Source organism: Meleagris gallopavo, chromosome 23 (assembly GCF_905368555.1).
Source record: "Meleagris gallopavo chromosome 23, MGAL_WU_HG_1.1, whole genome shotgun sequence".
Taxonomy (NCBI): domain Eukaryota; kingdom Metazoa; phylum Chordata; class Aves; order Galliformes; family Phasianidae; genus Meleagris; species Meleagris gallopavo.
The window spans coordinates 1,011,190-1,039,086 of record NC_139426.1 but is presented as its reverse complement, the minus strand read 5'-3'; the positions used below and the strand labels follow the sequence as shown (position 1 = coordinate 1,039,086).

General features: G+C 55.8%; 2 protein-coding genes across 6 annotated transcripts in view; one reads left to right on the top strand and one right to left on the bottom strand.

Moving 5' to 3' along the window:
* Positions 1-630: 630 nt before the first annotated feature.
* On the top strand, positions 631-8,333 carry ARHGEF16 (Rho guanine nucleotide exchange factor 16). Of its 4 annotated transcripts, none has more exons than XM_085242437.1 (15): positions 631-726; positions 1,771-2,307; positions 2,831-2,882; positions 3,163-3,332; positions 3,736-3,792; positions 4,043-4,203; positions 5,225-5,377; positions 5,645-5,774; positions 5,950-6,024; positions 6,423-6,515; positions 6,671-6,825; positions 7,033-7,212; positions 7,319-7,392; positions 7,484-7,585; positions 7,782-8,333. In XM_085242437.1, exons 2-15 carry the CDS (start codon positions 1,795-1,797, stop codon positions 7,919-7,921), a joined length of 2,055 nt encoding a protein of 684 aa, XP_085098563.1. In that variant the 5' UTR covers positions 631-726; positions 1,771-1,794; the 3' UTR covers positions 7,922-8,333. The 4 variants fall into 4 exon arrangements, with proteins under 4 accessions (XP_085098563.1, XP_085098564.1, XP_010721018.2 ...); XM_085242438.1 differs by having other exon boundaries at positions 673-749; XM_010722716.4 differs by lacking the exon at positions 631-726 and adding an exon at positions 764-1,003.
* A 211-nt stretch (positions 8,334-8,544) lies between these two features.
* MEGF6 (multiple EGF like domains 6) overlaps positions 8,545-27,897 on the bottom strand; it is a 35,955-nt gene continuing 16,602 nt past the window's right edge. For both annotated transcript variants that reach the window (XM_085242431.1, XM_019622440.3), the window contains 33 exons: positions 26,862-26,984; positions 23,158-23,283; positions 22,950-23,072; positions 22,706-22,828; positions 21,224-21,361; positions 20,937-21,059; positions 20,307-20,429; positions 19,668-19,835; positions 19,374-19,505; positions 19,151-19,279; positions 18,375-18,503; positions 18,154-18,288; positions 17,933-18,067; positions 16,867-16,992; positions 16,175-16,306; positions 15,741-15,869; positions 15,502-15,633; positions 15,123-15,251; positions 14,879-15,007; positions 13,944-14,072; positions 13,038-13,166; positions 12,808-12,930; positions 12,033-12,161; positions 11,829-11,957; positions 11,556-11,687; positions 11,348-11,476; positions 10,898-11,026; positions 10,689-10,817; positions 10,483-10,611; positions 10,232-10,360; positions 10,027-10,155; positions 9,679-9,807; positions 8,545-9,599 (listed from right to left, as the gene is read on the bottom strand). In XM_085242431.1, coding sequence (XP_085098557.1) covers positions 9,469-9,599; positions 9,679-9,807; positions 10,027-10,155; positions 10,232-10,360; positions 10,483-10,611; positions 10,689-10,817; positions 10,898-11,026; positions 11,348-11,476; positions 11,556-11,687; positions 11,829-11,957; positions 12,033-12,161; positions 12,808-12,930; positions 13,038-13,166; positions 13,944-14,072; positions 14,879-15,007; positions 15,123-15,251; positions 15,502-15,633; positions 15,741-15,869; positions 16,175-16,306; positions 16,867-16,992; positions 17,933-18,067; positions 18,154-18,288; positions 18,375-18,503; positions 19,151-19,279; positions 19,374-19,505; positions 19,668-19,835; positions 20,307-20,429; positions 20,937-21,059; positions 21,224-21,361; positions 22,706-22,828; positions 22,950-23,072; positions 23,158-23,283; positions 26,862-26,984 — 4,289 coding nt within the window. In that variant the 3' untranslated portion in view covers positions 8,545-9,468. The remainder of the gene's footprint in view (positions 9,600-9,678; positions 9,808-10,026; positions 10,156-10,231; positions 10,361-10,482; positions 10,612-10,688; positions 10,818-10,897; positions 11,027-11,347; positions 11,477-11,555; positions 11,688-11,828; positions 11,958-12,032; positions 12,162-12,807; positions 12,931-13,037; positions 13,167-13,943; positions 14,073-14,878; positions 15,008-15,122; positions 15,252-15,501; positions 15,634-15,740; positions 15,870-16,174; positions 16,307-16,866; positions 16,993-17,932; positions 18,068-18,153; positions 18,289-18,374; positions 18,504-19,150; positions 19,280-19,373; positions 19,506-19,667; positions 19,836-20,306; positions 20,430-20,936; positions 21,060-21,223; positions 21,362-22,705; positions 22,829-22,949; positions 23,073-23,157; positions 23,284-26,861; positions 26,985-27,897) is intronic.

The following is a 27,897-nucleotide window of genomic DNA, read 5'->3' as shown; positions in this document are numbered from 1 at the left end:
AGCTGAGCTCTGTGCAGTGCAGCAGCCTCGTGGCTCCTGGAACCAGCAGGGAAGGAGAGCATCCGTCGGGTAAGGGAGTGCTGAGAATGGGGTGATTGTCGGGCAGGGTTTGGGGAGGGGAACGGAACTGTTAGAAGGGCACTGCTGACAAGTGGGACTTTGTCATCTACGGAGCACTTGAGATTCGCCATAAAGCAGGGAGAAAAAGGCTCCCTTTTTATGGGGAACGAAATCAGAGCGGGGGCAAAAGGGGGAGGTCAGGGGAAAGGTGGTTCCCGGGACATGTGATAGCACAAAGGGGACACCAGGGGACACCCCCAGCCCCAGGGGGGCACCGGGCAGCCCCCATCCCCACGGCCTCCCCGAGGCTGGTCAGCTGCAATGGGGGAACAGCTGACCCTGATGCTGCCTGTTAGTGAAGTGCCTTCCAGGAGTGTGGTGCACCTGTCTGGGGCTGGGAGAGATGCGCCTGGGGGATGGGATTCTTGTTGAAACGTCGCAAAGCAGCAAACATCTTTTTTTTTTTTTTCCTTTTAAAATCTAGTTTGCATCTCATTTTGGCTCGTCCATCATCACCCCCACCCGACAGAGGCGGACCTGGGGATGTCAGCAGCAGCAGCAGGTGAGCTGAGCTCTTGGCCACGCCCCCTCTCCGTGAGACCACGCCTCCACGTGGCCACGCCCCTCGGTGGCCCCGCCCCTCTCGCGCTCTCTCCGGGGCCGCCGGTAGGTGCGGGGTTGCGGCCAGGGTGAGCACGGGGACCCCGGGGGGGAAAACGGGACCGGAGTTGGGCTCAGAACCGGGACCGGGCGTAGCCCTGGGGCGCTGCCGCGCTGCTCTCGGGGTGGAGCGGTCCCCTCCAGCCCCAGCCTTGCGGCCCCGCTGCCCCCGCTCCCCCACCCGGAGGAATTTCCCTCCCGTCCCGCAGCTCCGCCCGCCCCGCACATGGGGGTGGATGCCTCGGGGGTTCTCGGCACCGCCTGCAGCTGCCAAACGGCCGAGGTATGAGGCGGGGAGGGGTTCCGAGGATGCATCTGGGGGCTGCGGTGGCACTGCTGTTTGCAAATCCTTCCGGATCCTTTGCGGGGGACGGGGCTGTGCCTGCAGCCGAGGAGGGGGAAAGGCGGAACGCGGCGCTTCTCCCGTCCGCGGGTTTCCTGGCGGCCCCCAGCGTCTGTCCCCCACCCAACGCGGGGAAATAGAAGCGCCGGATCAGAGGGGTTTTGTTGGTGCGGTGCTTTGTCCCTCTGCCAGATGTGTCCCGGTTCGGGCTGTTCTCTGCTATGTGGCCTTTGGAAGGGAGCAGCTCAGGCGTGGACAATGGGATCTCAGTTCGGAGAAATTAAACCCGAGTTTTAACCCGAGTTATGCAGCGGAGCAGTAGAATGCTGTATGTGGTGTTTTTCCGGGGGGGGCTCAGCTGTGTGGCTCAGGAGGAGGTGGGCAGGTTTAGCTCCTGGTGAGGAGAGATGGAGCTGAGAGGGACTGTGGGGACACCGAGAGCCCCCATCAAGTCCGTGGGAGCAGACGCTGAGCGTCCATCAGCCCGCTCTGCCCCTGGGCTTTTGGGGTCCGTCAGGATCGATGCCCAAGCAGAGCAGCCCACGCGGTGCTGCGATGGTCAGAGTGAGCACCACAGGGACAGCAGTGCGGGCTCCTCCAGGCTCCCCACGCAGCACTGTGAGTTGTGCCACACCTGTATCCTCAGCCTTAGCAGAGGAAGGTGTTCCTTCCCTGTCTGTCCATCTGACTGTCTGTCTCTTGCACAGCTCTCCACTCCCTGTGCCTCTGCCATGTCCCGCAGCCCACCAGCAGCCGAGGACCAGACCTTCCTCCTGGAGTACCGCTGCCACCCGCTGCGATCCGGACCCCCTGCACCAACCTCCCCTCCAGGCAAGCGCAATCCTGACTCCGCCATGAGCAGCTTCCCCATGGCTGAGCCACGCCGCATCGTGCTGAGCACCGACAGCCCGGCTGCGCTGAAGGTGGGCACGCAGCAGCTGATCCCCCGGAGCCTGGCGGTCTCCACCAAGACCAAGAACCCCACGCGGAACCCCAGCGCTGGATCCATCCCTGATGCTGCGTGCTCGGGGCAGAAGCGAGCGTCCGTCCCCAGCGTCACATTGCAGGAGGGCACGGAGGAGGATGGAGGAGGGATGCTCAAACGCAACCTGAGGAACATGTCGTACCGTGCAGCCATGAAGGGCACTGGCACGGAGATGGAGCCTTTGAGCACCGTGCCTACACTGAAACCACTACTGGAGGAGGGGAGCGCTCCGCCTGCCCGCAGCCCTGGCAGAAGCAAGGTGGGTTTGGTGCAGGGATGGAGCCTGGTGGTGATGGGGACAGGAGTGGGCTGAGCTGTGTGCCTGCATCTGTTGCTGTGCAGCTGGCACAGAGCTGGTGGGGCTGGCTGAGCCAGGCGAGCTGAGCCTGGGAGTCTGCCTGGCACCAGCAACTGTTCAGGTCCACAGAGGGCCTGGAATCTGCTTCTCCAAGAAGCAGGGCTGGCTCCTGCGGGCAGTGCATGGGCGTGGGTGAAGCAGCACTGCCAGCACCCAGGCGCCAGGGCAGGCAAAGTCCAGGTGTGGGGCAGACAGATGGGAACGGCAGCGAGCAGCAGCAAGCTTGCTGAGATGGTCACCCCGATAACACAAGGCTGGAGCTGAGTCACTGCAAACAACCGCTCAGAGTCAGGCTGGGGGAGCAGGGCGGTGTGTGAGGGCTGCTCCCCTTCTCAAGGGCACAGCTGGTGGCACTGGGGCACTTGGTGTGAGCTCTGCAGCCATCAGGGCAGCACGGCAGCAGCTCCTCTTCTTCTTCCTGCAGCGAACCCTCGGGAGGAAGCGGGTGCAGAAGCACGGCGGCTCATTCAAGGACCGTGAGTGCTGCATCCCCTCATCCCACGGCCTTCCCTCTGTGCTGGCATTGTGTATTCTCCCTTTTCCAGTCCCTTTGCTGCACGTGTGCCACTGCATTCCTACTTGCTGGGGAGGGCGCAGCCGCACTTGCAGCTGGAACACTCCTGGCTCTGTTTGCTCAGAGCAAACACTGCTGGGGACGTGCAAGCTGCTGCTTGACCAGTGCCGTGCAAAGTCCATCCCAGCAGGGCGAGGCGGGCTGCAGGAGGCTGTGCTCACTCTGCACCTCTCCCCACGCAGAGCCACGGCTGTACCAGGAAATCCGTGAGAGAGGGCTGAACTCAGTCAGCCATGAGTCGGACGAGGATTTGCTGGAGGAGCCCAGCCCTGAGGAGCCTTCCCCGCCTGGTGCTGCCATCGTGGTGCGGAGTTATCGGCCTGCACAGGTCACCTGGAGCCAGCTCCCAGAGGTACATGTGCCAACCTCCTGCTTTCCTATGTATTTGCTTGGTCTGAGAGGGTCAGGCTGTACCTCTCTGTTGTTAATGATTATTCCTTTGCTCATCCATCCTTGCAAGTAGCCCTTACAGCACAAGCAGGTGCCTCACTCGCTGAAAGGAAGCAGGGCAGCACATGTTTTAAATTCAGAGCTGTCACCCAGTAGGGAGCAGCTCATCCTGTAGCACTGTGCTGTGGGATGCTTTGGGGCCAGCTGAGACACGCTGGGCTCCCAGCAGGTCTGGGCTCGTGGGATGTGTCTGCTGTTTAATGCAGAGTGATCCCTGCCTGTGAAGCAGCTCTGCTACCTGCAGAACCATGTGGTTCTTGTGCAGGCCCAGCAGAGCCATTTTCTGCACTGAGTTTCACCCACAGGTGCTGGAGGCGGGCTTGCTGGAGGCCATAAAGCCTGAGGAGCGCAAGAGGCAGGAGGTGAGCACACGGTGTGCCAGGGCTGAGGGCACATCCTGCAGAAGTCCTTGATGCCAGGCAGTGCGTGGGATGGGGGATGCTGAAAATGCCTTTTCCAGTCATTATGAATGTAAATAACATACAGTTGTTATTAAATAACAGATGGGCATCATTGGTGTGAATGAGATGGGTTGGCTTTTAACTCACGCCCTTGCTATGCCAGTAATAATGCAGTTTTCTGTGCTGCATCTCCCTGCCTTGCTGCTTTCAGGCGATGTTTGAGATCATCACATCAGAGTTCTCCTACATGCACAGCCTGACTGTGCTGGTGGGCTGCTTCAAGAAGTCAGAGGAGCTGAAGGAGACCATGACCCAGACGGAGCACCACCACCTCTTCTCCAACATCAGCGACATCCTGGCTGTCAGCACCAAGTGAGTGAAGCATTGTGATGGTAGCCCTCTGCAGCTCTCTGATGGAGGGGCAGCATCCCTGGAAGTGCTGGGACATCCATCCCCTGATTGTACTTCACCCAGCACACGTCCCTACAGTGCTGCAGCATCATCTTGTTGTTGCAGTCACGGTGCTGGGTCAGTTTTGGCTTGAGGGATTTGTCAGCAGGAGCAGCACATAATATTTTGAATAGCAGTGCCCAGCCACATGCCTGCTGCAGAGCTCCCCATCACTGTGCCGAGTGCTTTCCTGTTTCCTGGAAGCTCCCAGCTGGGGATTCCCAGATGGGATGCAGGGACTGCAGCTGTGTGAGAACCGACGCGGGGGCGGCAGGGCCTTGCTCTTCCTGCAGCAGGGAGGGAGCTTCACAGGGCGAGGGGAACTTCATGTAGGAGCTGTGAGCTGCCCTGGCGGTGCAGGAGGCCGTGCAGGGGACAAGGTGTGCCCTGAGCACATGGTGTGTCCCTGCCACCAACCTGGGCATGGCTGTCTCTGTGGAACAGCTGTGCCCACTGGCCGTGGTGGCGTGGGAAGCACTCCCAGTGTGGAAATGTCGTTTCAGAGCAAAGAGTTCAAGGGGTTGTTCTGCTCAGGGGAACATGTGGTGTCTTGGGATGGTCTGAGCAGAGCCTGTCCATGGCCAAGTGCACTGCAGTTTGTTTCTCTCTTTAGGCAACCCCCCAAGCTGTGCAGCTTGTGCATCGCTCTGGACAGTTGATTTAATTCCTAAACCAGAAAGCTTTTGCTGCCCCAGACCCAATCTGTGCTTCTGCAGAGGCACCACCTGCCTGCAGTGCTGGGATGTGGGCAAGGCTGTGGATGAAGCAAAGGCCAGAGCTGGCGGGGATCCCTGAGGATAAATGTGTGAGGGAGGGGGGAGGACACGAGCTCATGGGACAGAGCAAGGCATGTGGGGGAAGGATGGGCTGCAGCAATCTGCAGATCTTATCTGTCCTGCCCTGGTGAGTCATGGAGTAAGACTGTCTGCCTTCCTCTCCTTAGCTTCTTCCAAGCCCTAGAGAAGCGACACCAGGAGAACGTCCTCATCCCCGACATCAGTGACATAGTGGAGGAGCACGCCTCGAAGCACTTCAACCCCTACATCAGTTACTGCTCCAACGAAGTCTACCAGCAGAGGACACTGCAGAGGCTGCTGTGAGTATGGCTCTTACAGGGAGCTCCTGCAGGTGGGGTGTCTGAGGGGTGCATGCAGAGGCCGCTCATCCCAGAGTGCTGGTGTGTCCCAGCCTTGGGTAGATTCAGTGTTTCCAGTTGTTTTTCCATTGCCTGCTGCTCCAGCCGTGCTCACTGTTGCTGAGCCCCAGAGGCAGCACTGCACTGTGTTCCTCATGTATGGGAGTCCTCTGGAAAACCTTGATACCTGAAAAACAGTGTTAATGGAGATTTCTTGTCCTATTCCAGAAACACAAACCCCTTATTTAAAGAGGCCTTGAAACAAATTGAAAGGAAACCAGAATGTGGAGGGCTGCCACTGATATCATTTCTCATTCTCCCTATGCAGAGAGTAACGCGGCTTCCTCTGCTGTTAGATGTAAGTAAGTCACACAGCAGCATTGCTTGGCACCTCTGGAGAGGGGACTGCTTCCAGGTGTTGGTTTGCTGAGCCACGAGAGCCTTCTGCTCTGACCACAGATCCCAGCTCAGCAGCTGCTCCGCCGTTGCTCTCTCTTGCAATATCACTAAAGCCTCTTGTCTTGACATTCTAGACAGTCTGTCAAAAAACACAAGCATGCACTGCAGCGTATGGAGCTGCCACCAGAGCTCTGAAAGCCATCAGTAAGGTGAGGATGGTTGCCTGCTCCCCATCTCTCCTCTCTCCCAGCACTCTGTTTCACCACCCTAGTCCCAAGCCTGCCCTTCTGCCCTCTTATTTTTCCTTCTTACATCAGTTCACTTGACATTCTCGCTGCAAATAGCTGTAGGATGTACACATCTTTTCACTTGCCCATTTTTTCACTTGATGGTGTTTTTTTCCTTCTCCTTGTCCTCTTTTCTTCATTTCTTCTTGGCCCATCCTTTGTCCTTCTCTCCACTGTATCTCCCACTGGTGCTTTCCCGGCCTCAGCACTGCCATGGAGGTGAGAGCACTACAACTCTTACTTGTCTTATTGGGGCCCTCACCAGCAACACTTGTACCCTCCTTCCTTTCATCCACCCATTCTCCCTTGTATTTTTCCAGCTGGTTAAGAACTGCAACGAAGGAGCTCGTGCAATGGAGAGGACAGAGCAGCTGTGCACTCTGCAGAAGCAGCTGGAGTTTGGGAAGAAGAAGGTGAGGATGCATGCTGGTGGGGGCTGAGCAGGCTGTGGGCTGCAATAGCTGCCTGTTGCTGTGGTGTTTCCATCCAACAGACCTAGAGTCTAATTTGAGTTGTTTTTACCTGCCACGTATGAGACAAATGCTCCTTCAGGTTTTCTCCGTTGCAGCCTTTTCCCCTGATCTCTGCCTCTCGCTGGCTGTTGAAGCGGGGTGAGCTCTACCTGCTCTCCTCTGAGGAAGGAGGAATCTTCCGTAAGGGCTCTGGCAGGGTCTGCCACCTCTTCCTCTTCAATGACGTCCTGATCATCACCAAGAAGAAAAGGTACAGCTCAGGGCCTTCCTCTGACACAGGGCTGGTGGGTTGACGTCTTGCTTCCCCAGGCAGCATTAGGAAACCTCAAGGCTGCCGTGTTGTGGCCAGGAGGGAGGCATTTCTTGTGAACGGCCCAAAGCTATTGGGTAGAGCCCACTTGGGGGCGATGCCATGCGGGGAGGAAGCTCTGAGAAGCCCCTTCTGTCCCTGTCGCAGTGAGGAGAGCTACACCGTCATGAACTACGCCATGCTGGACCAAGTCTCAGTGGAGAAGATGGAGCCCACAGAGCCGCCATCCCCTCCTCCCGGCCGGCCAGGCGGGCACCTGCTGCGTGTGGCCATGGAGAGGGACAGCGAGGGCCGGCGGGAGGAGGTGCTGCTGTCAGCAGAGACGCTGTGAGTCCTGAAAGCCTCCATCCCTGGGAGGAGGTCTCTCCTTCCCTGCCAGCAGCAGGATGCCATTTGTGGCCTTTCCTGCTCATGTTGGTTTATCCTTTGCCAGGAGTGACCGGGCACGCTGGGTCACCGCGCTGATGCACCGGGAGCGAGAGCAGCCTGACAGCACTCCCCGTGGAGGTAGGGGCCAGCATGGCCGTGTGCATGGGCTCCCACTCAGCCTGGGATGCACCGATCCAATGTTCTTAACTGGTTCTGTCCTTCCCTGCAGACCTGAGCCAAGTGGAGATAACCCGTGCCTACATGGCCAAGCAGGCAGATGAGATTTCCCTGCAGCAGGCTGATGTGGTGCTGGTGCTGGGCGAGGAGGATGGTAAGTGGGGGTCTGTGCCTCGGGGCATGGCTGTGGTGGGGCACGGCCTCGGTGGATCTTCCACAGCATCCCAGGGAGTGAGCTCTGTGCCCATGGCCCACCATACTGGGCCTGCAAGCTGACGGAGCTCCAGCAGCCCCGAGGCCTCCTGCTGTGGGCGCTTCCCAGGTATGCTCACATCCCATTCTCCTCCCAGGCTGGTGCTGGGGTGAGCGGCTGCGGGACGGCGAGCGGGGCTGGTTCCCCCAGGCCTGTGCTCGACCCATCACCAGCCGTGTGGCTGTGGAGTGCAACGTGAGGCGGATGGAGCGGCTGCGGATCGAGACGGATGTGTAACAGCCAGGCCTGACCCCGTGGGAGCTCCAGAGCTCTGTATGCTGAGCCCTGCCAGGAGGCAGCAGGAGAGCCATTCTTCCTGGGTTTGATGGGCAGGGACTGGTTGTGGCAGCAGTGTTGATGGCTGTTAATTGACACGGGACCTGGCGTTCCAGGTGCCTTTGGCCAAGCATTAGGGTGTCCTTGCCCGGTGCAAAGCTGGCTTTCCTCTATAACTCAGCACCAAGGAGTGGTTAAGGATGAGGGTCAGAGCAGGGAATGGTGCTGTGGCTGCTGAGCCGCTCAGGCCTGTTTGCAATGGAAGGAGTGCTGGAGGCAATGGGGATGCTCAGGGCAGCATTGCTCTGATGTCTCCGTTTGCATCAAACTGCCAAAGGATGAAGGAGACCAACAATAAATTCTTGGAGCCTAATGAGACAAGTGTCCTCCTTGCCCAAAGTGCAGCAGTGGCCCCCCACCAAGGAGCCAGGTGTTCCCCACTACTAATCAACCAGCAGGAAGCTCCATCTGCCAGCTGTGTCTTTGCTGCTGATTTGTGATGGATGTGGCTCAGGAGCCGTCCTTCAAAAGAGCTGCAGAGACATTCACATGTAACTAACTGAAGGGAAGAGACGAGGCAAAAAGAAGTTCAGTGAGGCTGTTTATTTCTATCAACTGTGGAAGAATGAGAATTGTTAATCAGTGCTGAATTAAAGGAGGTAAGAGGCTAAGAGAGAGACAAGTAAGTGCTACATGAAAACAAGCAGCAAGATGTACTAGGAAACAAAACCAGTAAAAAACAACCGTGATCTGAACAATGGAGTTGCTGCATTCCCTGCTCAGAAAGGCACTGTGCTCAGAGGCTTTCCAGCCCACCAAGGAAATAAATAGAAAGCTCAGGTGGGTGCCAATGGCACACAACCACTGAGTGGGTGGAGAATAGGCACCAAGAACAGCAGGAGCCCACGGGTGTTTGTTTGGCACATCCCCACCTCTTCCTCCTCCCTGCTTCCTGCTCATACTCAACTTCAGTTACACCATTTTGATCTTTCACTACGTGCTTATATTAACATTATTTCTTCACAATAATGATATATCTAATGGGGAAAAAAAAAAAAATCAAGGAAGAAGAAAAAATTAATTAGTAAAAAAAATTACAAGTTATTTACAGATTAAAAGAAAGTCCATCTGGAAAGGAAACAGTTCTTTGGCCCCTGTGGGATGGGGCCATCCCTGTGCACTCAGGACCAGGTGCTGTGCCACCACCACTGCAGGGCTGCGGGCACCCACAGCTTTGTGTCAGTGTGTCCATGTCTGGATTGGGTGCTGCAGGTTCTTGATCAGCTCTCCCCCCTCCAGGTGGCAGCTCTGCAGAGCTCCTGCACTGCTGTGGTATAGCTTGCCATAAATATTTTTGAATAAATACCTATTTTCAAGCATAATGCCAACCCTTTCCCTCCAACCCCAGTAGCCAACACCCAGAGGTGAGGGCCAGCAGCTGCAGAGCAGTCTTACAGCCCATATCCAACCCAGGCAGCACCCAGCTCCCATCTGCCATGAGCTGGTTGTCACTCCAGTGCCTTGGGAACAAGTCCTCCAGCTAGGTCGTGTGCTTCTGCAGGGCCCTGTGGCCGTGGCAGGACGTAGTGCTCCATCCCCTGCAGCGCTGGGGACCTGGTGGGCACCTGGGCGGGCACAGCTGGAGGAGAAGGGGACAGCACTCAGCCCTTGTGCTGCAGGCAGCACCCAGGGCCAGCACAGCACAGAGCTGGGCTCACCTTCGTGGCACGAGGAGCCCATGGAGCCGCGGTGGCAGTGACAGCGGCCGGTCCGGGCGCTGCACTGGGAGCTGCTGGCACAGGTGCAGGTGAGTGCACAGTCGGGGCCGTAGCGGTTCACAGGGCACTCTGTGGGGCAGAGGGGATCAGACTGCTGCGCTACCCCAACGTGGCAGGGCAGGCTCTGGGTTGGGTAAGGACATCTCTCCCACGGGACGCACACAAGACAGCGCTCTTCACAAGACATCAGCTCCAACAAGACATGTTTGCACCCATCTGAGGGCTGAATTTTGATCCACCCCCCCGCGTTCCTTGCGTTTCCCTGCTCACCTCATTGCCCATCCTCACCTGAGGCACACTTGGGGCCGGTTGTTCCCGGAGGACAGAGGCAGCGCCCCGTGATGCGGTCACAGGATGTGTTCCCCACGCAGTCACAGCGCTGCTGGCATCCCTCACCATACATCCCCTCCTCGCAGCCTGGTTTGAGACAGGAGAGGGGCACAGCTGTGCCAAATGGCTCTGAGGCACAGCAGAGGGGCTGGGGGCGCAGTACCTTCCTGGCAGCGGGGACCCCGCAGCCCCACAGGGCAGTGGCAGCAGCCGGTGGCCGGGTCACAGGCAGCTCCACGGGCACAGTCACAGTGCTGCTGGCAGTCGGTCCCATGGAAACCCGGGGGACAGCCTGGAAGGGAGCATCCAGAGAGAAGCACAGAGCTGTTCTCTGAAACATGCCCACGTTGCATCTCCTCAGTTACAGGGAGCAGCACAACGGGCTCCGTGCTCCTGCCCACCCCCTCAGCTCACCGTGCTCACACAGGGCCCCATAACGTCCCGGGGGGCAGCGGCAGGCGCCAGTGATGCGGTCGCAGGAGGCGTTGTGCCTGCAGGCACAGCGCAGCTGGCAGTCAGCACCAAAGCTCCCAGGTGGGCACTCTGTGGGACGCAGCAGGGCAGCTCAGTGGGCAGTGAGCCACCAAGCAGGCTGGGCTGCGCGCACGGAGCAGCTTTACCTAACTCGCAGGATTTCCCAGTCCATCCCAGCCCACAGGTGCAGGACCCATCGGTGGCATTGCACAGCCCTCCATTCTGGCAGGAGCAAGTCTGCTGGCAGCCCACCCCAAACTGCTGCGGTTGGCAGCCTGCAGGACAAGGGCACAGTGCTGGGCACAGCAGGAAACAGGTGCCCTCCTGGGATCTGTCCCCTGCAGCTCGCAGTTACCTTGCTCACAAGTGGGACCGACTCTCCCCGGTGGGCACAGGCAGTCCCCGGTGACGTGGTGGCACGTGGCCCCCTCCCCGCAGGCACACAGCTGTGCACAGTCTGTACCATAGCGGCCGGTGGGACACACTGGTGGGAGGGACACCTTCAGCTGCCTTCATCACTGTACTGCCTGCAGGCTGTGCTTGCAGGGCAGAACTTTTGCACTTCCCTCTGCCAGAGAAGCAGAGAGGCAGCCATACCCAGATGGCACGATGCAAAAGCTGATGATGTGTCATGGAGACATCATTTTGGCACTCAACAAATGGTGCAAGACGGTGTTTCCAGTGCTAAGACAGCAAATGAGATCAGCTGCAGCTGCCCTCCCATAGCATATACCAAAGCAGGGAGACCAGGAGCCGTCACCATGCTGCCATTTCTCCCCCCCCAGCCCCATTCCCCTACACTCACCAATGCTGCAGTCAGCACCAATGTATCCTGCTGGGCAGTGGCACGTCCCCGTGGTGCGCTCACACCAGGCTCCATTCTTGCACTCACATGGCCGTTCACAGCCAGGGCCGTACCAGCCCATAGGGCACTCTGCACAGCAAAGCAACGATTGCATGGTGCCCAGCGAGGTGAGAGCAAGGCATCCATCCACCTGGAGCTATGGGCTCACCCAGCTCGCAGTCAGGCCCGTGCTGGCCGGGTGCACAGATGCAGGCACCGGTGATGGGGTGGCAGTCCTGGGTGGGTCCTGCACAGCGGCAGCGTTGGGCGCAGCGCTCCCCAAAAGTGCCAGGCGGGCAGGCTGCATGGAGAGGGGTGTTGTGTTTCTGCAAAACTCCCTGACACTGCAAACCCACCTCAGTCCCCTGGCTAAGCAAAGTGCTCACACCCCTCCGCCCATTTCAGTGCCCATGGAACGATCCCTGGTGCTGTGGGTACCCACGTGTCTCGCATGCAGCTCCGGTGAAGCCTGGCGGGCAGCTGCACTGGCCGGTGATGTGGTCACAGGGTGCTCCAGGGGGGCAGGCACAGCGTTCAGCACAGCTCTTCCCAAACAATCCTGGCAGGCAGGCTGTGGGGACAGGAGAGACAGGGCAGGCTCTCCCCGACCCGCAGCAGCCAGGATTCCAACCCAATGCAGTCTCACCTTTCTCGCAGCGCTGGCCCCTCCATCCAGGGGAGCACTGGCAGGCACCGGTGATGGGGTGGCACAGCCCTTTGTCCCTGCAGTCACAGCGCTCCTGGCAGCCTGCACCAAAGTGCCCCTCGGGACAGGCTTGGGATGCAAGCAGGGGAGAAATGACAGGCGATAAAAAAGGGGCTCCTTTCACTGCACAGTGTGACAGCTGAATGACTAAGCCCTTCTGCAAACAGACTCATGCCCAAATTGGTGTGAAAGAGTCATCTTAACTGCACCAAAGGTTTTTGGAAGGGCTTTTGGGCTAAGCACTGTTTAGCAAGAGCTGGGTGCTGGCAGAACACATGGCTGCAATTTCTTCACTGCTGTTGTCATAGAAGTACCTAAAGCAGCTGCAAACCAAGTATCTGCAGTACCAGCATGAGCCAGAAGTCAGCACTACAGCTGCAAAAATCTGGGAGTTCAGCTTTCATGTCTGCTCCATGAATGAATGCACAGAGCAGCACCACCGGAGCAACTCTCAAAGCTGGTCTATGCAAAGTGCTGAGGGTGTGTGGGGATGGGGAGAAACTTTCGGTCAGAGCAGGAGCCCAAACCCAAACTCTTTTCAGAGTCATCAAATTTTATCTTTACCTTAAAACCACAGCACCCACCCCAAAACCACAGCACTTACCCCAAAACCATGGTACCCCCCGGGCCTTCCAGCTGCTGCAATCCAGACGTTCAGCTCTGCACTGAGCAGGACCCACTCCCACCCCCCCCACACCCCACCACCCCTACTCACGGCTCTCACAGGTGCTCCCACTCCACCCAGGAGGGCACTGGCACCGTCCCTGCGGGTCACAGACCCCCCCGTTCATGCAGGCACAAGGCTGCCCACAGCCATCCCCGTGCCCGTCAGCGCACGCTAGGAGAGAGCAAAGGGCAGAGCCGTCACCCCAAAGGCAAACCACCCCAAAGTGGGACCGGCTGGTGGCAGAGCCCGTGTCCTCATGCTGTTGCCAATGTCCTTACCCAGCTCGCAGGCCAGCCCGGTCCATCCCATGGGGCAGGTGCAGTGCCCCGTGGCGGGGTCACACGTCCCCCCATTCTGGCACAGGCAGCGCTGGTAGCAGCCTGTCCCATAGAAACCCTCTGGGCATGCTGGAGGGAAACCAAAAGGCAATCAATCAGAAATTCATTCCAGCAGTGCCAAAGGCAAAGCTGAGCCTCCAGCGACATGCCAGGGTATGGAATTAGGATCCTAAATTCTCTAAACCTGAAACCAAACCCTAAAAGCACCCTATTTCCCCCAACCCAGTGCCAGTGAGTAATGGAGTGCAGGAGGAAGCCTGTGGCTGGAGGTGATGGCTGTAATTAAAGCAAATTGGACACTGCTGGAACAAATGGTCACATATAGAGCACACATGAGAGGAATGGAAAAACATTTGGTGCCTTCTGAGCCTCCACCATCCCACCACTGCTAAGAGGGAGACTGAATTTATACACCCCACTGGGCTGCCTGATCTCTCAGAAATGTCTCAGCCCTGGTGATGGCACATAGCCCAAAAAACGCTGGGTGAAGGCAGCAGCCACAGCAAGCATCAGCACAAAAAGCCATTTAAGCACGTGAATAATGCTCTCGTGCTCAATTGCACTGAGCTGTGCCCGAAGGCACTGCAGCAAGCAGCCAAGCCCTCACCCTGTGCTGCTACAGAACTGCGAGCCAGGGCAACTTCTGCTGCACTAGGAGAGGGCAATCTCTTGGCATCTATCTGTGGGAATGAATGGGAAGTGCTGATAGTCTCGCTTGCTATCTTGCCTTGCTATCGTCTGCCTCAGGTTTTTGGATCTACTACCCCCATTGAAAAGCGCAGCCCAGCCCAAGCAATGGCATTTCTAGCACCCACAGCTAGGCTGAGCAGCCACAGGGCACCTTACCTTGCTGGCACGTGGGTCCCATCCAGCCAGCAGCACACAGACAGCGGCCAGTGATGTGGTGACACGTGGCGTTGTTGGAGCAGCTGCACGCCTGGCTGCAGCCCTCACCAAACCTGCCCTGCGGGCACGCTGCAGGAGAGACACAACTGTTAGCAACAGACGTGTGGCATCACCCAGTCCCACCAGCAGTGCCTTCTGTCTGCAGGTGGGACCAGCAAGCAGCCTGACCACAATGACCATCCTGACCCCATGGGGTGTTGCTGGTTTTACGGTGTTACATGGAGAACCCACAGCAGCACGCTACGTGTGGCTGCTACTCCAACACATGGGCACTGTTATCCTTAGCGTGACATCATGTTATCTGTGAGGGAGCTGTTCTGCCAGGATCCCCAGTCCTTGTCAGATCCAGCAGCAACATGCTCAGGCACAGCCTTCAGGAGCAGCCCCTGAACAGGGGACCTTTGCCAAGAGGGTTCCGTGGGGCTGTATCTGCTCCAGATCACTGCTGGGCAGTCCAGATTCAAAGCACCTTTGAACCATTTCAGTCTGCAAAGCTTGGCTAAGAGCCGTGTATGAATAGAGCCCCTCTAGAGAGATTTGGTATTTCCTCCTTGGCACCTAAATAGACGCAGCATACAACATTGCCCCTCTTGGCATGAAGAACTCAGAGCCTGGCCAAAACCTGGCACTGTGTGGTGCATGGAAACAGATGTTGGGATGACAACAGCTCCATCAGTGCTTCAGTGCTGTGAGATGTGGGGTGGGGGCTCTGCTGTTCCCAGCAGCAAAAACACCAACAAAAAAAGGGCACGAACTGAACCATGCCAGAGGGATCCCAGCACAAGCTAAGGGAATTGCTCTGCATGCCCGGTGCTAGAGCAATAGCAAAGCTGTGCCCGTTGCATGGGGTCAGATCCGGGCCTGGGGACACTCACCATGGGCACAGCGGGGCCCAGTCCAGCCCGGCTGGCAGTGGCACTGCCCAGTGATGTGGTCACAGCGGGCTCCATTCTGGCAGTTGCAGGCATGCCGACACTCAATGCCATAAAATCCATCCGGGCAGGCTGTAGGGAACAAAGCAAACAGCCCAGAGGGTCTGTAAGAAGAATGGATGGCTCTTAGGGGTGCACAGTAGGTGAGCAGACACCCAAGGATCACTGCACGCCCTGGGGTACGCACAGCGCTCACAGAAGGTCCCCCGCCAGCCCGCAGCACAGGTGCACGCCCCGCTGATGTGGTCACACATGGCCTCATGCTCACACTGGCAGCGGTGCCGGCAGCCCAACCCAAACCATCCTGCTGGGCACCCTGGGGAGAGAGCAAAGAGCACTGAGGAACCCTGGGATTGTGCTACAGTGGGAGCTCAGGTTAGGACAAAAGGATCTGGAAGGATATGGCCGCCTCGTGTTTAAAACGAGAGCCCGCCGCTCACAGATGTACCCACACACCCACCAGGACGGCATCACAGGGACAGAATTTCCACTGCCACGGCACCGACCCTTCCCACAGGGCTCTGGGAAACAAACCTGAGCCCAAACGCATTGCAGCACACACTCACGCTCCTCGCAGTGGCTGCCCGTGTAGCCGGGATCGCAGGCGCACTGCCCCGTCACCGCATCGCAGCTCCCGGTGCTGCTGCTGCACTCGCAGACATTGGCACAGCCTGGGCCCCAGCGCCCTGCAGCACAGCCTGCAACACAGGCACGGCACGGGGATGGTAAAGAAGCCAGCCCCAGCCTAGCACTGCACAGCTCAGGGTCTCCTATGAATGATGCATGATGAGTGCAGACACTGTACCTCTCCGGCAGTCGTGGCCCGTCCAGCCGGGTGCGCAGCTGCACGTCCCGGTCACGGGATGGCAATGTCCCTCATTCCCACAGTTACAGCTCTGCTGGCAGTCCTGGCCGAACCAGCCGGGTGGGCACACTGCAGTGCAGGGATGTGAGCTGCAACTCCACAGTGAGCCCAGGGCACAGCACTCACAGCCACACAGCACTCACCATCATGGACCCAACATTCACCATGATCCCAGCGCTCTCCTTGACTCTCCATGACTCAAGGCTCACCATCACAGACAAGCATTCACCACAACCCAATGCTCACCATCACGGACCCAGCACTCACCGTCATAGACCCAACGCTTATCATGACCCAACACTCAATCATGGCCCAGAATCCACCATGACCCAATGCTCACCGTGACCCAACGCTCATCACAGCCCAATGCTCACCATCCTGGCAGCGGCTGCCAGTGAAGCCCGGTGGGCACACGCATGCTCCTGTGGCAGGGTCACAGCTACCATTGTTGGCACACTCAGGACACAGTTCTTGGCAGCCGAGGCCCCAGCGACCCTCTGGGCAGGCTGCAGCAATCAGAGAGAACAAGGGCAGCTCAATGCCTCTGGTAAACAGCACAGAGCAGGGTGAGGGCTCAGCTTGGGACTGGAGATGGGCTGGTTCCTCATTGCCCTTGGACAGGGACAAGGGGCTGCATGACCCCCATGCAGAGTGCTGGCAACCGAAAGGGCAAGGGGGGAAGTCTAATTTCTTGGTAGTGGATCCCCTGTCTAGTTTGTATGTTTTTGTTTGGGAATACATGGCTAGCAGTAAAGACAATATCACCGTGTTTGTTTTATAAACATCCCTCAGTAAGTGCTAGCCTGCCAGGGCCCTCGTGTCAACTTGAGATTCACATCTGCTGCTGAGGAGCAGAGCCCCTGGCAAAGCATCCTAACCTGGCAGCCACTGTCACCCTGCAGGAGCGGCACAAGGGACGCAGACTGCTGATGGCTGAGCAGGGCAGCTGAGATGCTGTAGGGTTGGGGACAGGGCCAGCTCACTGTATTTGGAACTGTTAGGAACAGGACATCCACACGCCATCAGTGGCTTCCAGCTGCGGTCACACAGCACGAGAAGCGCTCACCTTGGGCGCAGTCGTGCCCTGTCCATCCCGGTGCACACACACACCGCCCGCTGACCGCGTCGCAGGGAGCCCCGCCGCAGGAGCAGAGCAGCAGGCAGCCGGCCCCAAACCGCCCTGCAGGGCACTCTGCAAGCAAACAGCAGTGAGAGCTGCAGGTTACAGAGCTGCATGCAGGCCAAGAGCCGCTGAGCTCCTACAGACCTCTCTGAGCCCCCAGACGCGCACCAGGCTCGTGGTCTTTTTTTTGTTCCTACAAGACACACGTGCACCAGCACTCACAATTAGCGCAGGAAAAGGCACCCTAGCTCGTAAATTTCAAGCGACACAGTGGAGTTTTTGTTATTCCTGCTCTGTGCTAATTGATGGCAGATGTTTGTCTTCACCCTTTAATCATTTCCAGGTCCCAACAACAGCCAAAAGCCTCCTATTTCTGCACAAATATTTGTGTTATTTCCTGTGACTCCCCCCCTACAGGCTTGAGCTCCTTTCTTATTCCTTTTATTAACTATCCTCAGCTGAGCACCCGGGAGCTGCAGTGCTGCTGCAGCCCTTTGGAATGAATGGATGCAATATGGGATGCAAGAACCTACTGCGCTTCCACTCACAGCCTTGGGGTTCTTACAGCAGAAGTTAAGCTGCCCCATTTGACAGCAGGAGGAAAGCAGGAAGGGTGAGCTTGGAGCTCAGAGAGAGGAACAGCTCCAGGAAGTTCATACAGAGGCAGAAGTTTAAGTCCTAATGTGCACGAAGTACAGAATCTGCCATGTGCAGATCAAACAGAACTTCAGCAGAAGAAAAAGAACAGAAGGGGAAACACAACGCCATTCTTCTGGGGACTGATGGTCTGGAAGTAAAAGGATATCAAAGGGAGGAAAAAAGATCGATATCTGTCACCTTCATCTACAACAGCAGGGATGCCCATGGGGCAGGATGCAGCGAGAGCTTGTCTTCCTTTTCTGAATAAGGATCTCTGTGCACGAGAATCCTGCCTCCCTCTCTAAGCTCCCAGCTCTAAGAGATCACAGATTTGGGTCATTGGAAGCCACTTCCAACCCCACCACCTCACCTTGGTCGCAGTTCTCCCCATGGTAGCCCTGGGGACACTCCTTCCAGCACTGCCCGGTGATGTGGTCACACTGCGCGTCCGGAGAGCAGCTGCACTTCTTCCTGCAGCCCTCCCCATAGCGGCCGGGCTCACACTCTGGGGACAAAGATAGCACGCTTAGCTCCTAATCTAGGCAAACGCTCAGGAGGATGGAGCCTTGCGAGATCCATCAGGACACTCACTGCTCTCGCAGTGCACACCGCGGTAGCCAGGCTTGCAGCGGCAGGAGCCGTCCCGCTTGTCGCAGTGCTGCGTGTTGGGCTGCACACAGAGGCATTCCTCGGAGCAGCCGGGGCCAAATGTCCACTTGGGGCACGCTGCAGGGACAAGGACAGGGCAGGAGTGACCCTTCTGTTATAGCACCCAGCCCAAAGGCAGCATGCAGCCCATAACAGAGGCGTACCCAAGTGGCAGTACCGCCCGTACAGGCCTGCATCACACAGACACGCTCCGTAGATGCGATGGCAGCGACCTTGGTTGGCACAGTTGCATTTTTTCCTGCATTGCTTTCCAAAAAATCCTTTTGGGCATCCTGGTGATAGGGATGGTGAGGCGGTTTGAGTCAGTAATTTCATGTCTTGCAGGAAAGACACATACCAAAATCGAAGTACATCATCACAGACAAACCTGGGCACAAGGTGCAGTGAGGGAGGGACTGCTGTCTGACCAGGAATATGCTGGGGTCTCTAATAAGGGCAACGGGATTCCCTGCACCAGCTCAAAACTGAGTTCACAACATGAGAAGCATATGCACAATGCACTGTGTCAGCACAAAGCTGCAGCACAGCCCTCCCCAGGAGGCCTGGCAGAGCACAGCACTGCTTGCTTTAATCTCACCTTCCCGTTTTCTCTCTGCACCCTTCAACCACCTCCTTCCTACAGAAAGAAAAGCTCCAGCTATCTCCTGCCTTACTTCATATTCTCCTCCTTCAGTAATAGCTTCCGTATGATCCTAACCCTCCGTCTGTGGCCAAATCCCTCATTGTCTCATTGCTTCTGTGCCCCCCAGATTTTAATTCTTTGGGAGCGAGGAACATCCTCAGACACAGGGGGGACCAACCCCAGCAAACACAGAAGGCTCCAAAGAAGCACATGACAAACACCTGACAGAGATGCTCATTACTTTGGCAAGGGAAAAACACCAATGGAACACAGCTGTTTCTGCCCAAGGGCTCTCACCATCCTCACAGTGGATCCCAGCCACACCAGGCGGGCAGCGGCAGGTGCCGGTGGTGGGCTCACAGGTACCTCCATTCTGGCACAGGCAGAGCTGGCTGCAGTTCTTGCCGAAGGTTCCAGGTGGGCAGGCTGTGGGACAGAGGGCACAGCTTTAACAGCATGCACAACTGTGGGTTTGACCTCTGAATAAGGTGCGTTAGGGTCTATGCGCAGCATCACTCACTCTGGTTGCACAGCAGCCCGCTCCAGCCGGCCGGGCACTCACAGCCTGTCCCCTCCACGTTGCATGTGCCCCCATTCTGGCAGTCCTCACATGTCAGGCTGCAGTCGTGGCCAAAGGTGTTCTCCAGACAGACTGCAACAAGACAACATGAGGAGATGCCCTCCCCAAGACTGCCCCCAGCAACCCCAACATCACAGCCCGTGGCTGCTCGTGCATCCACCAGGCACAGACTCAGCACCCATGATTCAAACTGGAGGCTTCCAAGCAAAAGGACCGCAGCCACAAAATGCCCACCGAATGTTTCTGAAAGCGTGTGCTCTCCTCTTGCTTCCATCTCTTCCTCCTCCTCTTCGTAGTCATCGCTGAAGAGCTGGGTGAGCTCATCCCGCAGGATGGCCACGTGGGGGATGGGGCGCATGATGGGGCGCCGGGCATCCAGGGCTTCCACTGAGTTCTCGACAGCTGGGGGAACAGCCAAAGAGACCACAAAGTCAGAGGAAGAAAATGGAAAAGAGCTCATCTGGGGGTGGGGAATGGTACAGAACTTCTGCCATAACAAAGAGAAACCAGAACTTCAGTACAGGGTTTGTACAATTGCTTCAGCATTCATCACATCATTGATATCTCTGCAGCAGTGATCCACTCCTTCCCACTTGGCTTTTTCCAACTCATTGGCTTGCTTAGGGGCAGACTGCCTACCCAACAAAACTAAGGGATGCATTTCAGCTTGGTGTCCTTTTGGAACAAGCATACATCAGATCCTTGTTCCCTTCCTTCACTGAGCTAAGCGTGGCACTTGCAGCAGGGGCTGCACAGCCTACAAAGCCTCAGGGATGGGCAGGGCAGGCACTCTGATGCTCCTGATGGTGTAAGGTTGTTTCCACAGTCCTGCTTCAGGGGACAGGCACAGGGTGCTCAGCACGCAACACTTACGGATGCAGCCCTTCCTGTCTCCATCCAGCTTGTACCCAACAGAACAGCTGCACTGGAAGGACCCAGCCTGGTTCTGGCACGTGTGCTCACAGCCACCGTTGTTGGAGGAGCACTCATCCACATCTAGGACACAAAGGGGACAGCGAACAGGTGGCAGCACCTCTCTGGGTACACAACGCTCTGAAAGCTGAAGGAGACTGCCCAAGTGATGGAGAGTCTCTGCTCATTGCAGGGGAGTGGGATCAGATGGCCTTCAAGGGTCCCTTCCAACTCCAGTGATTGCATGGCTCTATAACTGGGAGTGACTGGGAGAGGTGCCTAGCTACTCACAACCAGGCAGAACAATTTCTTTTCATTCATAGCTTGCATTTATCCCCAAGTTAGCTGTGCTTTACACAGATGCTTGTATTTACCACCAACTCCACCAAGATGGAAATCACAGGCAACGCTCACTCCAATATTGAAAAAAATGATGCCTGCAAATTGTGGCTGCATTCAGACCTGGAGCAAATCTGAGGCAGCCTGACTTGAAGTCATTGAATTCAAAGCCCCATAGCTATGGTGGCCCAATGGATGGGTGCTACAGGAGCAAGGACAAAACACGCACCGCACTGCATGCGCCCTGCTCACCATCACAGGCACAGCCATCAGCACGCAGCCGGTACCCAGCATGGCAGGCACACTCGTAGCCCCCAGGGTAGTTGTAGCAGTCCTGCTGGCAGCAGTGAGAGCCATCTTCACATTCATTGATGTCTAAATAAAAGCAGAGGGTGCTGGGTGTCAATACACGGCGCTAACAGCAGCTGTTAACGCTGCTCCATTATAGCCTCATGGTATATGTGCACACAGTAGCTGGCACATGAGGGTCCTCGTGGCTTAGATAGATTTGTGAAAACAAGGAGCAAGCCTCGCCTTACCAGTGCAGGTCCTGTGGTCATCCTGCAGCTGATAGCCTGAGTTACAGGTGCAGATGGGGCCAGTGCTGCTGTGGTGGCACAAATGGGAGCAGCCACCATTGCCACTCTCACAGCTGTTCACAATCTCCATTTCTATCCCTGCAGAAGGAATTCCATCAGCATCCAGTGCCACGGGTACCAACTCCTTTTGGTACAAGGCCCTGCTGAGCAGAGCAGTGCTGTGCTGCAGGGAAGGGATGGGAATAGATGCTGGGCTGGAAAGGACTGTACAGAAATAACCCTGTGGAGCCCCTCAGGGACAGGCTCATGGTCAAGCTGAGATGAACCAGACTCCAGACAGAGCTGCTCCCATTCCTGACGAGCTGCAGGATGTGCTGCCAACCAGAGTTGGCTCAGCCTTCCCAGCACAGAGCTGTTGGGATGCCAGCTAGGAATGGGAGCAGCTGAGCACTGCAAACATCCAGATGCCTGCAGCTAGGAAAGGCAGTGACTGACATGGCTGAATGGAAGAGGCAAGCATCAATAGCAGCCATGTGTCTTCATAGCTTGGCAAAGTTCTTGTAAACTCCAGCCTAGCTAATGAAGCTTCTTTAGGCTAAAAGTACCATGGGGCTCTGAGTCACTCTCGAACCTCAGAAAAATAGCTGCCGCCTACAGGAACATTCTTGAGGTTTTGGTGCATTCAGGCCCAAGAAAGATGAAAGAAGAGGAGCTCAGCGCTCCCCAGTGGGTCTGTGCATGTAGAAAACAAAGGCTGTGCCACAGCGGAAAGCTAACTTCCAGATCTCAAAACATGAATATTTTCTCCTTCCCTGCTAACATGTGGTCAGCCGGGGCATAGCAGGGAACAAGCTTGCTAAAAATGTGTGCTCATCCAAGAACACCAATCAGGCATCCACATGCAAAAGTGGATGCTACTGAAACTGAGCCATGGGATTTTGTTCAGCAGAACATGCAGTGTGGGATCAACCATGCCCTTAGGAAGAGAGGTGCCAGCAGTGCTTTGGCTCCTGAATAGCACACAGCTCTTTGCATTGCTCCGAACTGCTTCGCTGCAGGCCGTCTCTGCTGATGTGCTTTGGCTGAACATATGGCAATCTGGCTCACTCTTGCATTCAATTGTGTTTATTTCTCTTCCTGATGGGAGCAGATGTGATCACATCATTAGCTCAATTCCTCCTTCAGTTACACATCTACAGCTGACCAAACTCATCTAGTGCAGTCCCCAGGAGTGGGACTTGGCCCATTTGGAGCCAAACAGCTCCATGTAAACCATCTAAACCTGTGCAATGGTAACTTTAAAGATGAGGATGAGTTCTGTTGGTGGGAGAAGCCAACAGCTCAGACCACGGCCCATGGAGCTCTGTGACTCGGTCCGCTCTCAGCAGGCTGTATCAAGTGCTCCCCATCAGCAGGACCCCCCCACACTCCTTTTTCCCCCCATTCTGACCCTCAGACCCCCCATCCCTCCACAGTACTTACGGTAGCACTGCCTGCTGTCTGCTCCCAGCTCGTAACCCGGGTTGCAGGCACACATGAAGGAGCCGTGGGTGTTCAGGCAGCGATGTGCACACATGGCCAGGCCGGCCAAGCACTCATCCACATCTACAAATGGGAAAAACCAGAAGAGCAGCAGCCTTGAAACAACGTTGACGGCGCATCCCTCAGCATCACCCCATCAGTTCCCAAAGCAGTAGCAATGCTGCTCGGCCCCGCAGGAGCTCACCTTGGCAGGCTCTGCCATCGGGTCCCAGTCGGTACCCAGGGTGGCACTCGCAGCGCGCCGCTCCCCGGACATCACGGCAGAGCTGCATGCAGCCCCCATTCCTCTCAGCACAGGGGCTCCACACTGGGGTCAAAAGAAGCAGCAATGACCCACAGAGCCCCTACAGCATGCAGGGCTGCCATCCCTCCCCCCATTGCCCAGCACTCACGGGCGCAGCGCCGGCCATCCTCCCGCAGCCGGTGCAGCCGGCGGCAGCGGCACTGGTGCTGGTTGGCTGTCAGCTGCACGCAGTCGTGCTCACAGCCACCGTTGTTCACTGCACACGAGTTCAGTGCTGGTAAGGGGGTGGGAAAGCACAAAAAACCATCATCCGAAAGCACCATCTGAGAGTTTGAAGTCATAAAGCTATTTAAGTTTTCAAGGTGGGCTAACTGCAGACTGTTGCTACGGCAGCGCTGAAATCTCATAGCTTTGCTCAGATGGTGCAAATGCAATGCCACAGCTAATGCCACTTAATTGCTGCTCAGAGAGCTGCACTCAGGCATGCTCCAATTTTATTGTCACAAAATAACGTGGAAAATTAGGTTCCTGGCTCCGAGCCATGCAAAAGACAGCAATTACATGGGGCGAGGCCACGCAGGCACCATCGGTTCTTCTGGGAGCGTTCAAGGGGAAGGGATTTCAAGTGCCCTCCCGCATGTCCCCACTTTGACCTGGTGTGACACGTCCCATCCTGTGAGCCTCCTGCAGAAGCAGCAAGCTGGGTGCACTTGCTCAGGGATGTTCTGTAGGAATGGGGCTGGGCTCCCTGCCTGCAGCATTGTGCAGGCCTTGCGCAAAGCACTCTCCTACCCAGAGGATTTCAAACAGGCAGAAAACAGAGGGCTTGCCTAGGTTACAGCCAAAAACACATCCCAAGGCCAAAGACGCGGATTATCTTTTTTTTTTCCCCCCTCCTCTTTAGGAGCTTACTACGACTAATTAACTTTAAAATAGCTCAGACTGCTCTGGGGGATAAGCACCCAGGGGTGAAGTGCAGCTGGAGATGGGCATATCTTGCAGCCATAAGCGCTGCAGCAGTGCAGGAGCAGCAGCTCTGCGGCACCCAGAGAGCAGCACCAGCATCTATACAGAACTGCACTGTGCCCTCCCTGCTCTGCTCTGCCTCTTACACTGTGGATGGAACAGCCATCTGGTCTCTGTCACCAAAGAGGTTCCTGCACTTCTGACCCATTCTTTGCACTGCAGGAGGATCCCAAGTCCTGACTCTGAGAAATCCTATAAGGAAGCTGAGGGTTCCACAGCAAAGCCATGTCCCTGCAGAGGAACACTGCTGGCATTGACGGCTCCTGCACCACTGCAGCCTGTGCCTGACGATGACCATCAGGATCAGCTCCATTAACCAAGCAGGCATTTTGGGGAATAATATGACTTCAAGGAGTCAAAAGGCTGCCAAAATGCACAGCGCAGGGCTGGGGTGAGAGTTATCAGTCTGTGTTACTTCGCTGACGTTGTTTCCTTTAATCGATTTGGATGGAGACAGCAGAAGTATCTGAGGTGACTGCAGAGCTATGGGGCAGGGATGGGTGGTCATCAAACATTCCTGCTATATTTAAGTGTTTAATAATGTACATTTTAAAACGTCCATAAATCATGGAGCCGTGCTTGGAGTGCCTTTTTTATTTTAATAAAAGAAGTAAAACAATGCTGAAGCTTGCCAAAATATTCCTCCTTATGGGAAAAATGCTTGGCCGATCTACAACCAGCCAATGCATCTTACATCTAAAATAACCTCCCAGGATGCAGTGATCCCATGAATTTGCAATCTGAATAACTGCCATCTTTGCAAGCTTTTGGAAGACAAATTTTTAGAGTGGAAGAACCCAAAGTTCAGATTCTTCTCCACGACACGACTTGAGCAGAGGATGCTGATGGAGATGCTGTAAGGTTGGATGCAGCAGGCTCTCCAACAGGGCAACTTAGACACCAAGAGACCATTTCCTCTGGGTTGCCTCCAGCAATGTCTTCTTAGAGCCCAGTGACCCTATGGGAGCTCCTGGCTTGCAGACAGTGGGAGCCCATGTGCTCCACGTGGCACTGTGGGCAATAGGAGCAGCAGCACAGCCCTGCCAGCACTCTGCTGTACGTGGCACACGGGGACGAGCAGAGAGCAGTGCAGTGCATGGGCCAGGGCTTGGTTTTGCTGCAGGAGGAACAAGTCCCCTTTCAGAGCAGGAACACCGAGGCACAACAAACAAAACACACTAACAGCACTTCGGGTGCTGTTCCGTGTGCTTGGGGTCTCCCAGCCGGCTCTTGGCACGGCACAGCCCGCAGCCCTTGTTCTAATTACTGCTCCTTTTCTTTCTTTGTTTACAGAACCGCTCTAAAAATATTTCCATTCCCAGATGCTTTTCCTAGCTCAGCTTTTCTGCGACGCCGCTGCCAAACCCAGTGTTATCCTGTGCATCACGCAGCCTTTGGTAATTAGAGCTCAGACAGATTTTCTGCAGATAAGGTTTCATCGTCTGCAAGCAGAGCACAGTGGCTGGCCCTGCAGGACCTGCACTCGGGACACTGGGTGGCACAGGAGTGCACACAGGATGGATGCACCCAGAGCTCTGCTGCTCCGCCGTTGGATCCCCACGTTCCCATCTGCATCATCTTTCCATCCCAGTGGGATCCCATCATGTAGACCAAGCCCACACAGACCCTTATGGCACGGCAAAAATCCCTGCTAAATTCGAGATTTCTTCATTTGAACACTCTTACTACAAAGAGGGCTCCGCCATGTAATCCCAACCCGATTTATTCCAACCTCAGACAATTTCCAGAGCCACGCTGTGTTAATGCAGACCATCTCACCCTTCTGCCGGCCAACACAAGCAACGGGCTCAGATTAAACTCTTTCCTTTGGCCCTGGAGTCCCTCCCCCCACTCTGGAACCACAGAGAAGGCCCAAAGATGTCAACTCGCTGCCTCTTGCCATGTGGTTCTGATAAAGAGGGGTGATTTCAGGACATCCAATGGCTCTTTTTGCTCTATTTCACTTTCAGGCTGTTTTCCTCCTCTCTCTTCTGTACTCAAATCATCAGAGATTCACTCTAACAGAACAACAAAGGCAATGCAGGACCTCGCACTGCAGAGCTGTGGACAACCAAAGGTGCTGAGCAGACCCCTGACAACCCACTTTTAGAGGTGCCTGGGCAACTTCTGAAAGGCTGTGCTGCTTCATCCCCTGCACTGTGCCTTGCTTTACTGTCTGCAGCACCGACTACAAAGGGGCCAGGCACGAGCCAGCCCTGCAGCCACCCAACACTGTACTGAGTGGGCAGGGCAGGGAAACAACTGCTGATCCACGGCCCTCTTCTGAGCTTTTACAGAGAAAAAAAGATGTTTACTTCCATCCCTCGACACCACTGCCCTAATGGGCCAGCACCGAGCTGTGCTGACAGCAGGGCATATACACACATAGATGTGTATTGCTATCACTGAAGTGTCAAGAACAAAAACCATCAGTGTTCAGTGCAGCTCTGCTGGTCCAAAGGAGCTGTTAATGCCAGCATTAAGTCCAACCCCAACCCACCCCCACCCCGTCCACCAGGCTCCATCCCCAGGTGCTACATGGAACATCTCCACGGATGGAATCTCCACCACCTCCCAAGGCAGCTGTTCCAAAGCTTCTCCACTCCTTTGGAGTGGAAATGTTTCCTTATATCCAACCTGAGCTTCCCCTGGAGCAACTTATGGCCGTTCCCTCTCATCCTATCACTGCTACCTGGGAAAGGGGCCGTGATGCAAGAGTGTAAGCCAACATCAACCACTTCAGGTACAACAGCACACACTTCCAGGTATGAGGAGAGCTATGAAGAAACAGGCATTCCCAAGGAACTGAGAAAACCTTTGACTTACCAATGCAGGTTCTGCCATCTGTGTGCAGGCGAAAGCCCGGCTTGCACTCACAGTAATAGGATCCAAAGGTGTTCACACATCTGTGCTGGCAGCCCCCGTTGTGAACCTGGCACTCATCAACATCTGCAGAAGAAAAAAAGAATGTCAGAGAAGTGGGCATGATGGTATCTGAAGTCAGAATTATTTATCCTCTGCTGAGTGACTCCAGATTCGAAGGATGAATGCATCAGGAACGGCGTTGCTATTTCCATCAAGTTTAAGCAGCCAAGTGATTTAAGAGATTTCAAGGACAAGCATGCAATCAGAAAAAAATGCATCTTGTTTGTCAATCAGTGTAAACCATCCTTCCTCTTGCTCAACTTCCAACAGTCCCTTTTCCCAGATGGAGGCACACCACCATAACACCAGGGCAGCCATGAGCACACTGCTGCAGTACTTCCCAAGACCATCTGTCCTGAAGGCTGTGGGTTTAGTAGTGTTTTGCATTCCCTCACTGTCTGTTGAAGGTAGATCCGTCCATCTGGACCACAAACGGATGGTCTGCTTGTGACCTGAATGGTGAGAGCCACTGCTGAATATTAAGGGCTGGAGGGAGGGGGAAAGATGCAAAGTGAATGGAGAGCTGCAGAGGCAGCATGCAAGGACTGGTGTCCAGAGGTGAGAATCCCAACCACAGCTCCCAGCCCCTCCAACACCATCCAATTGGATGGACAGTAGGAGCTCCTACTGTTCAGCCTATGTGCCCTTGACCAAAAGGCAGCCCCTATGCCAGAAAATCCTTCTGCCAAACCCCAACCAGATTTTCACAGCTCTTACACTGCCTTTAAATACTAGGATTCATTTCCAGAGCTGGGAAGAAATGTAGAGCTCACTGGAGATCCAATATGTGGAAAGAGTCAAAGAATCAGCAGAAGAGCAGAATTTCTGCACGCACGAAGGGTGTACAAGGTGCAGGCATTGGAGCTGTGCAGGTCAATGTTCACCCTATGCGGAACCAACCTCCTCCATACTGAGTTGGCTCAAGAGCACAAAACCT

What these genes read in the sequence shown, in the direction of transcription:
- ARHGEF16 (XM_010722715.4), top strand. Translation starts at nt 1,586, where the DNA reads ATGCCCAAGCAGAGCAGCCCACGCGGTGCTGCGATGGTCAGAGTGAGC. An exon ending in GCAGCCCTGGCAGAAGCAAG is followed by an intron (nt 2,308 to 2,830) that starts GTGGGTTTGGTG and finishes TTCTTCCTGCAG; the next exon opens with CGAACCCTCGGGAGGAAGCG. An exon ending in CCTGGAGCCAGCTCCCAGAG is followed by an intron (nt 3,333 to 3,735) that starts GTACATGTGCCA and finishes TTTCACCCACAG; the next exon opens with GTGCTGGAGGCGGGCTTGCT.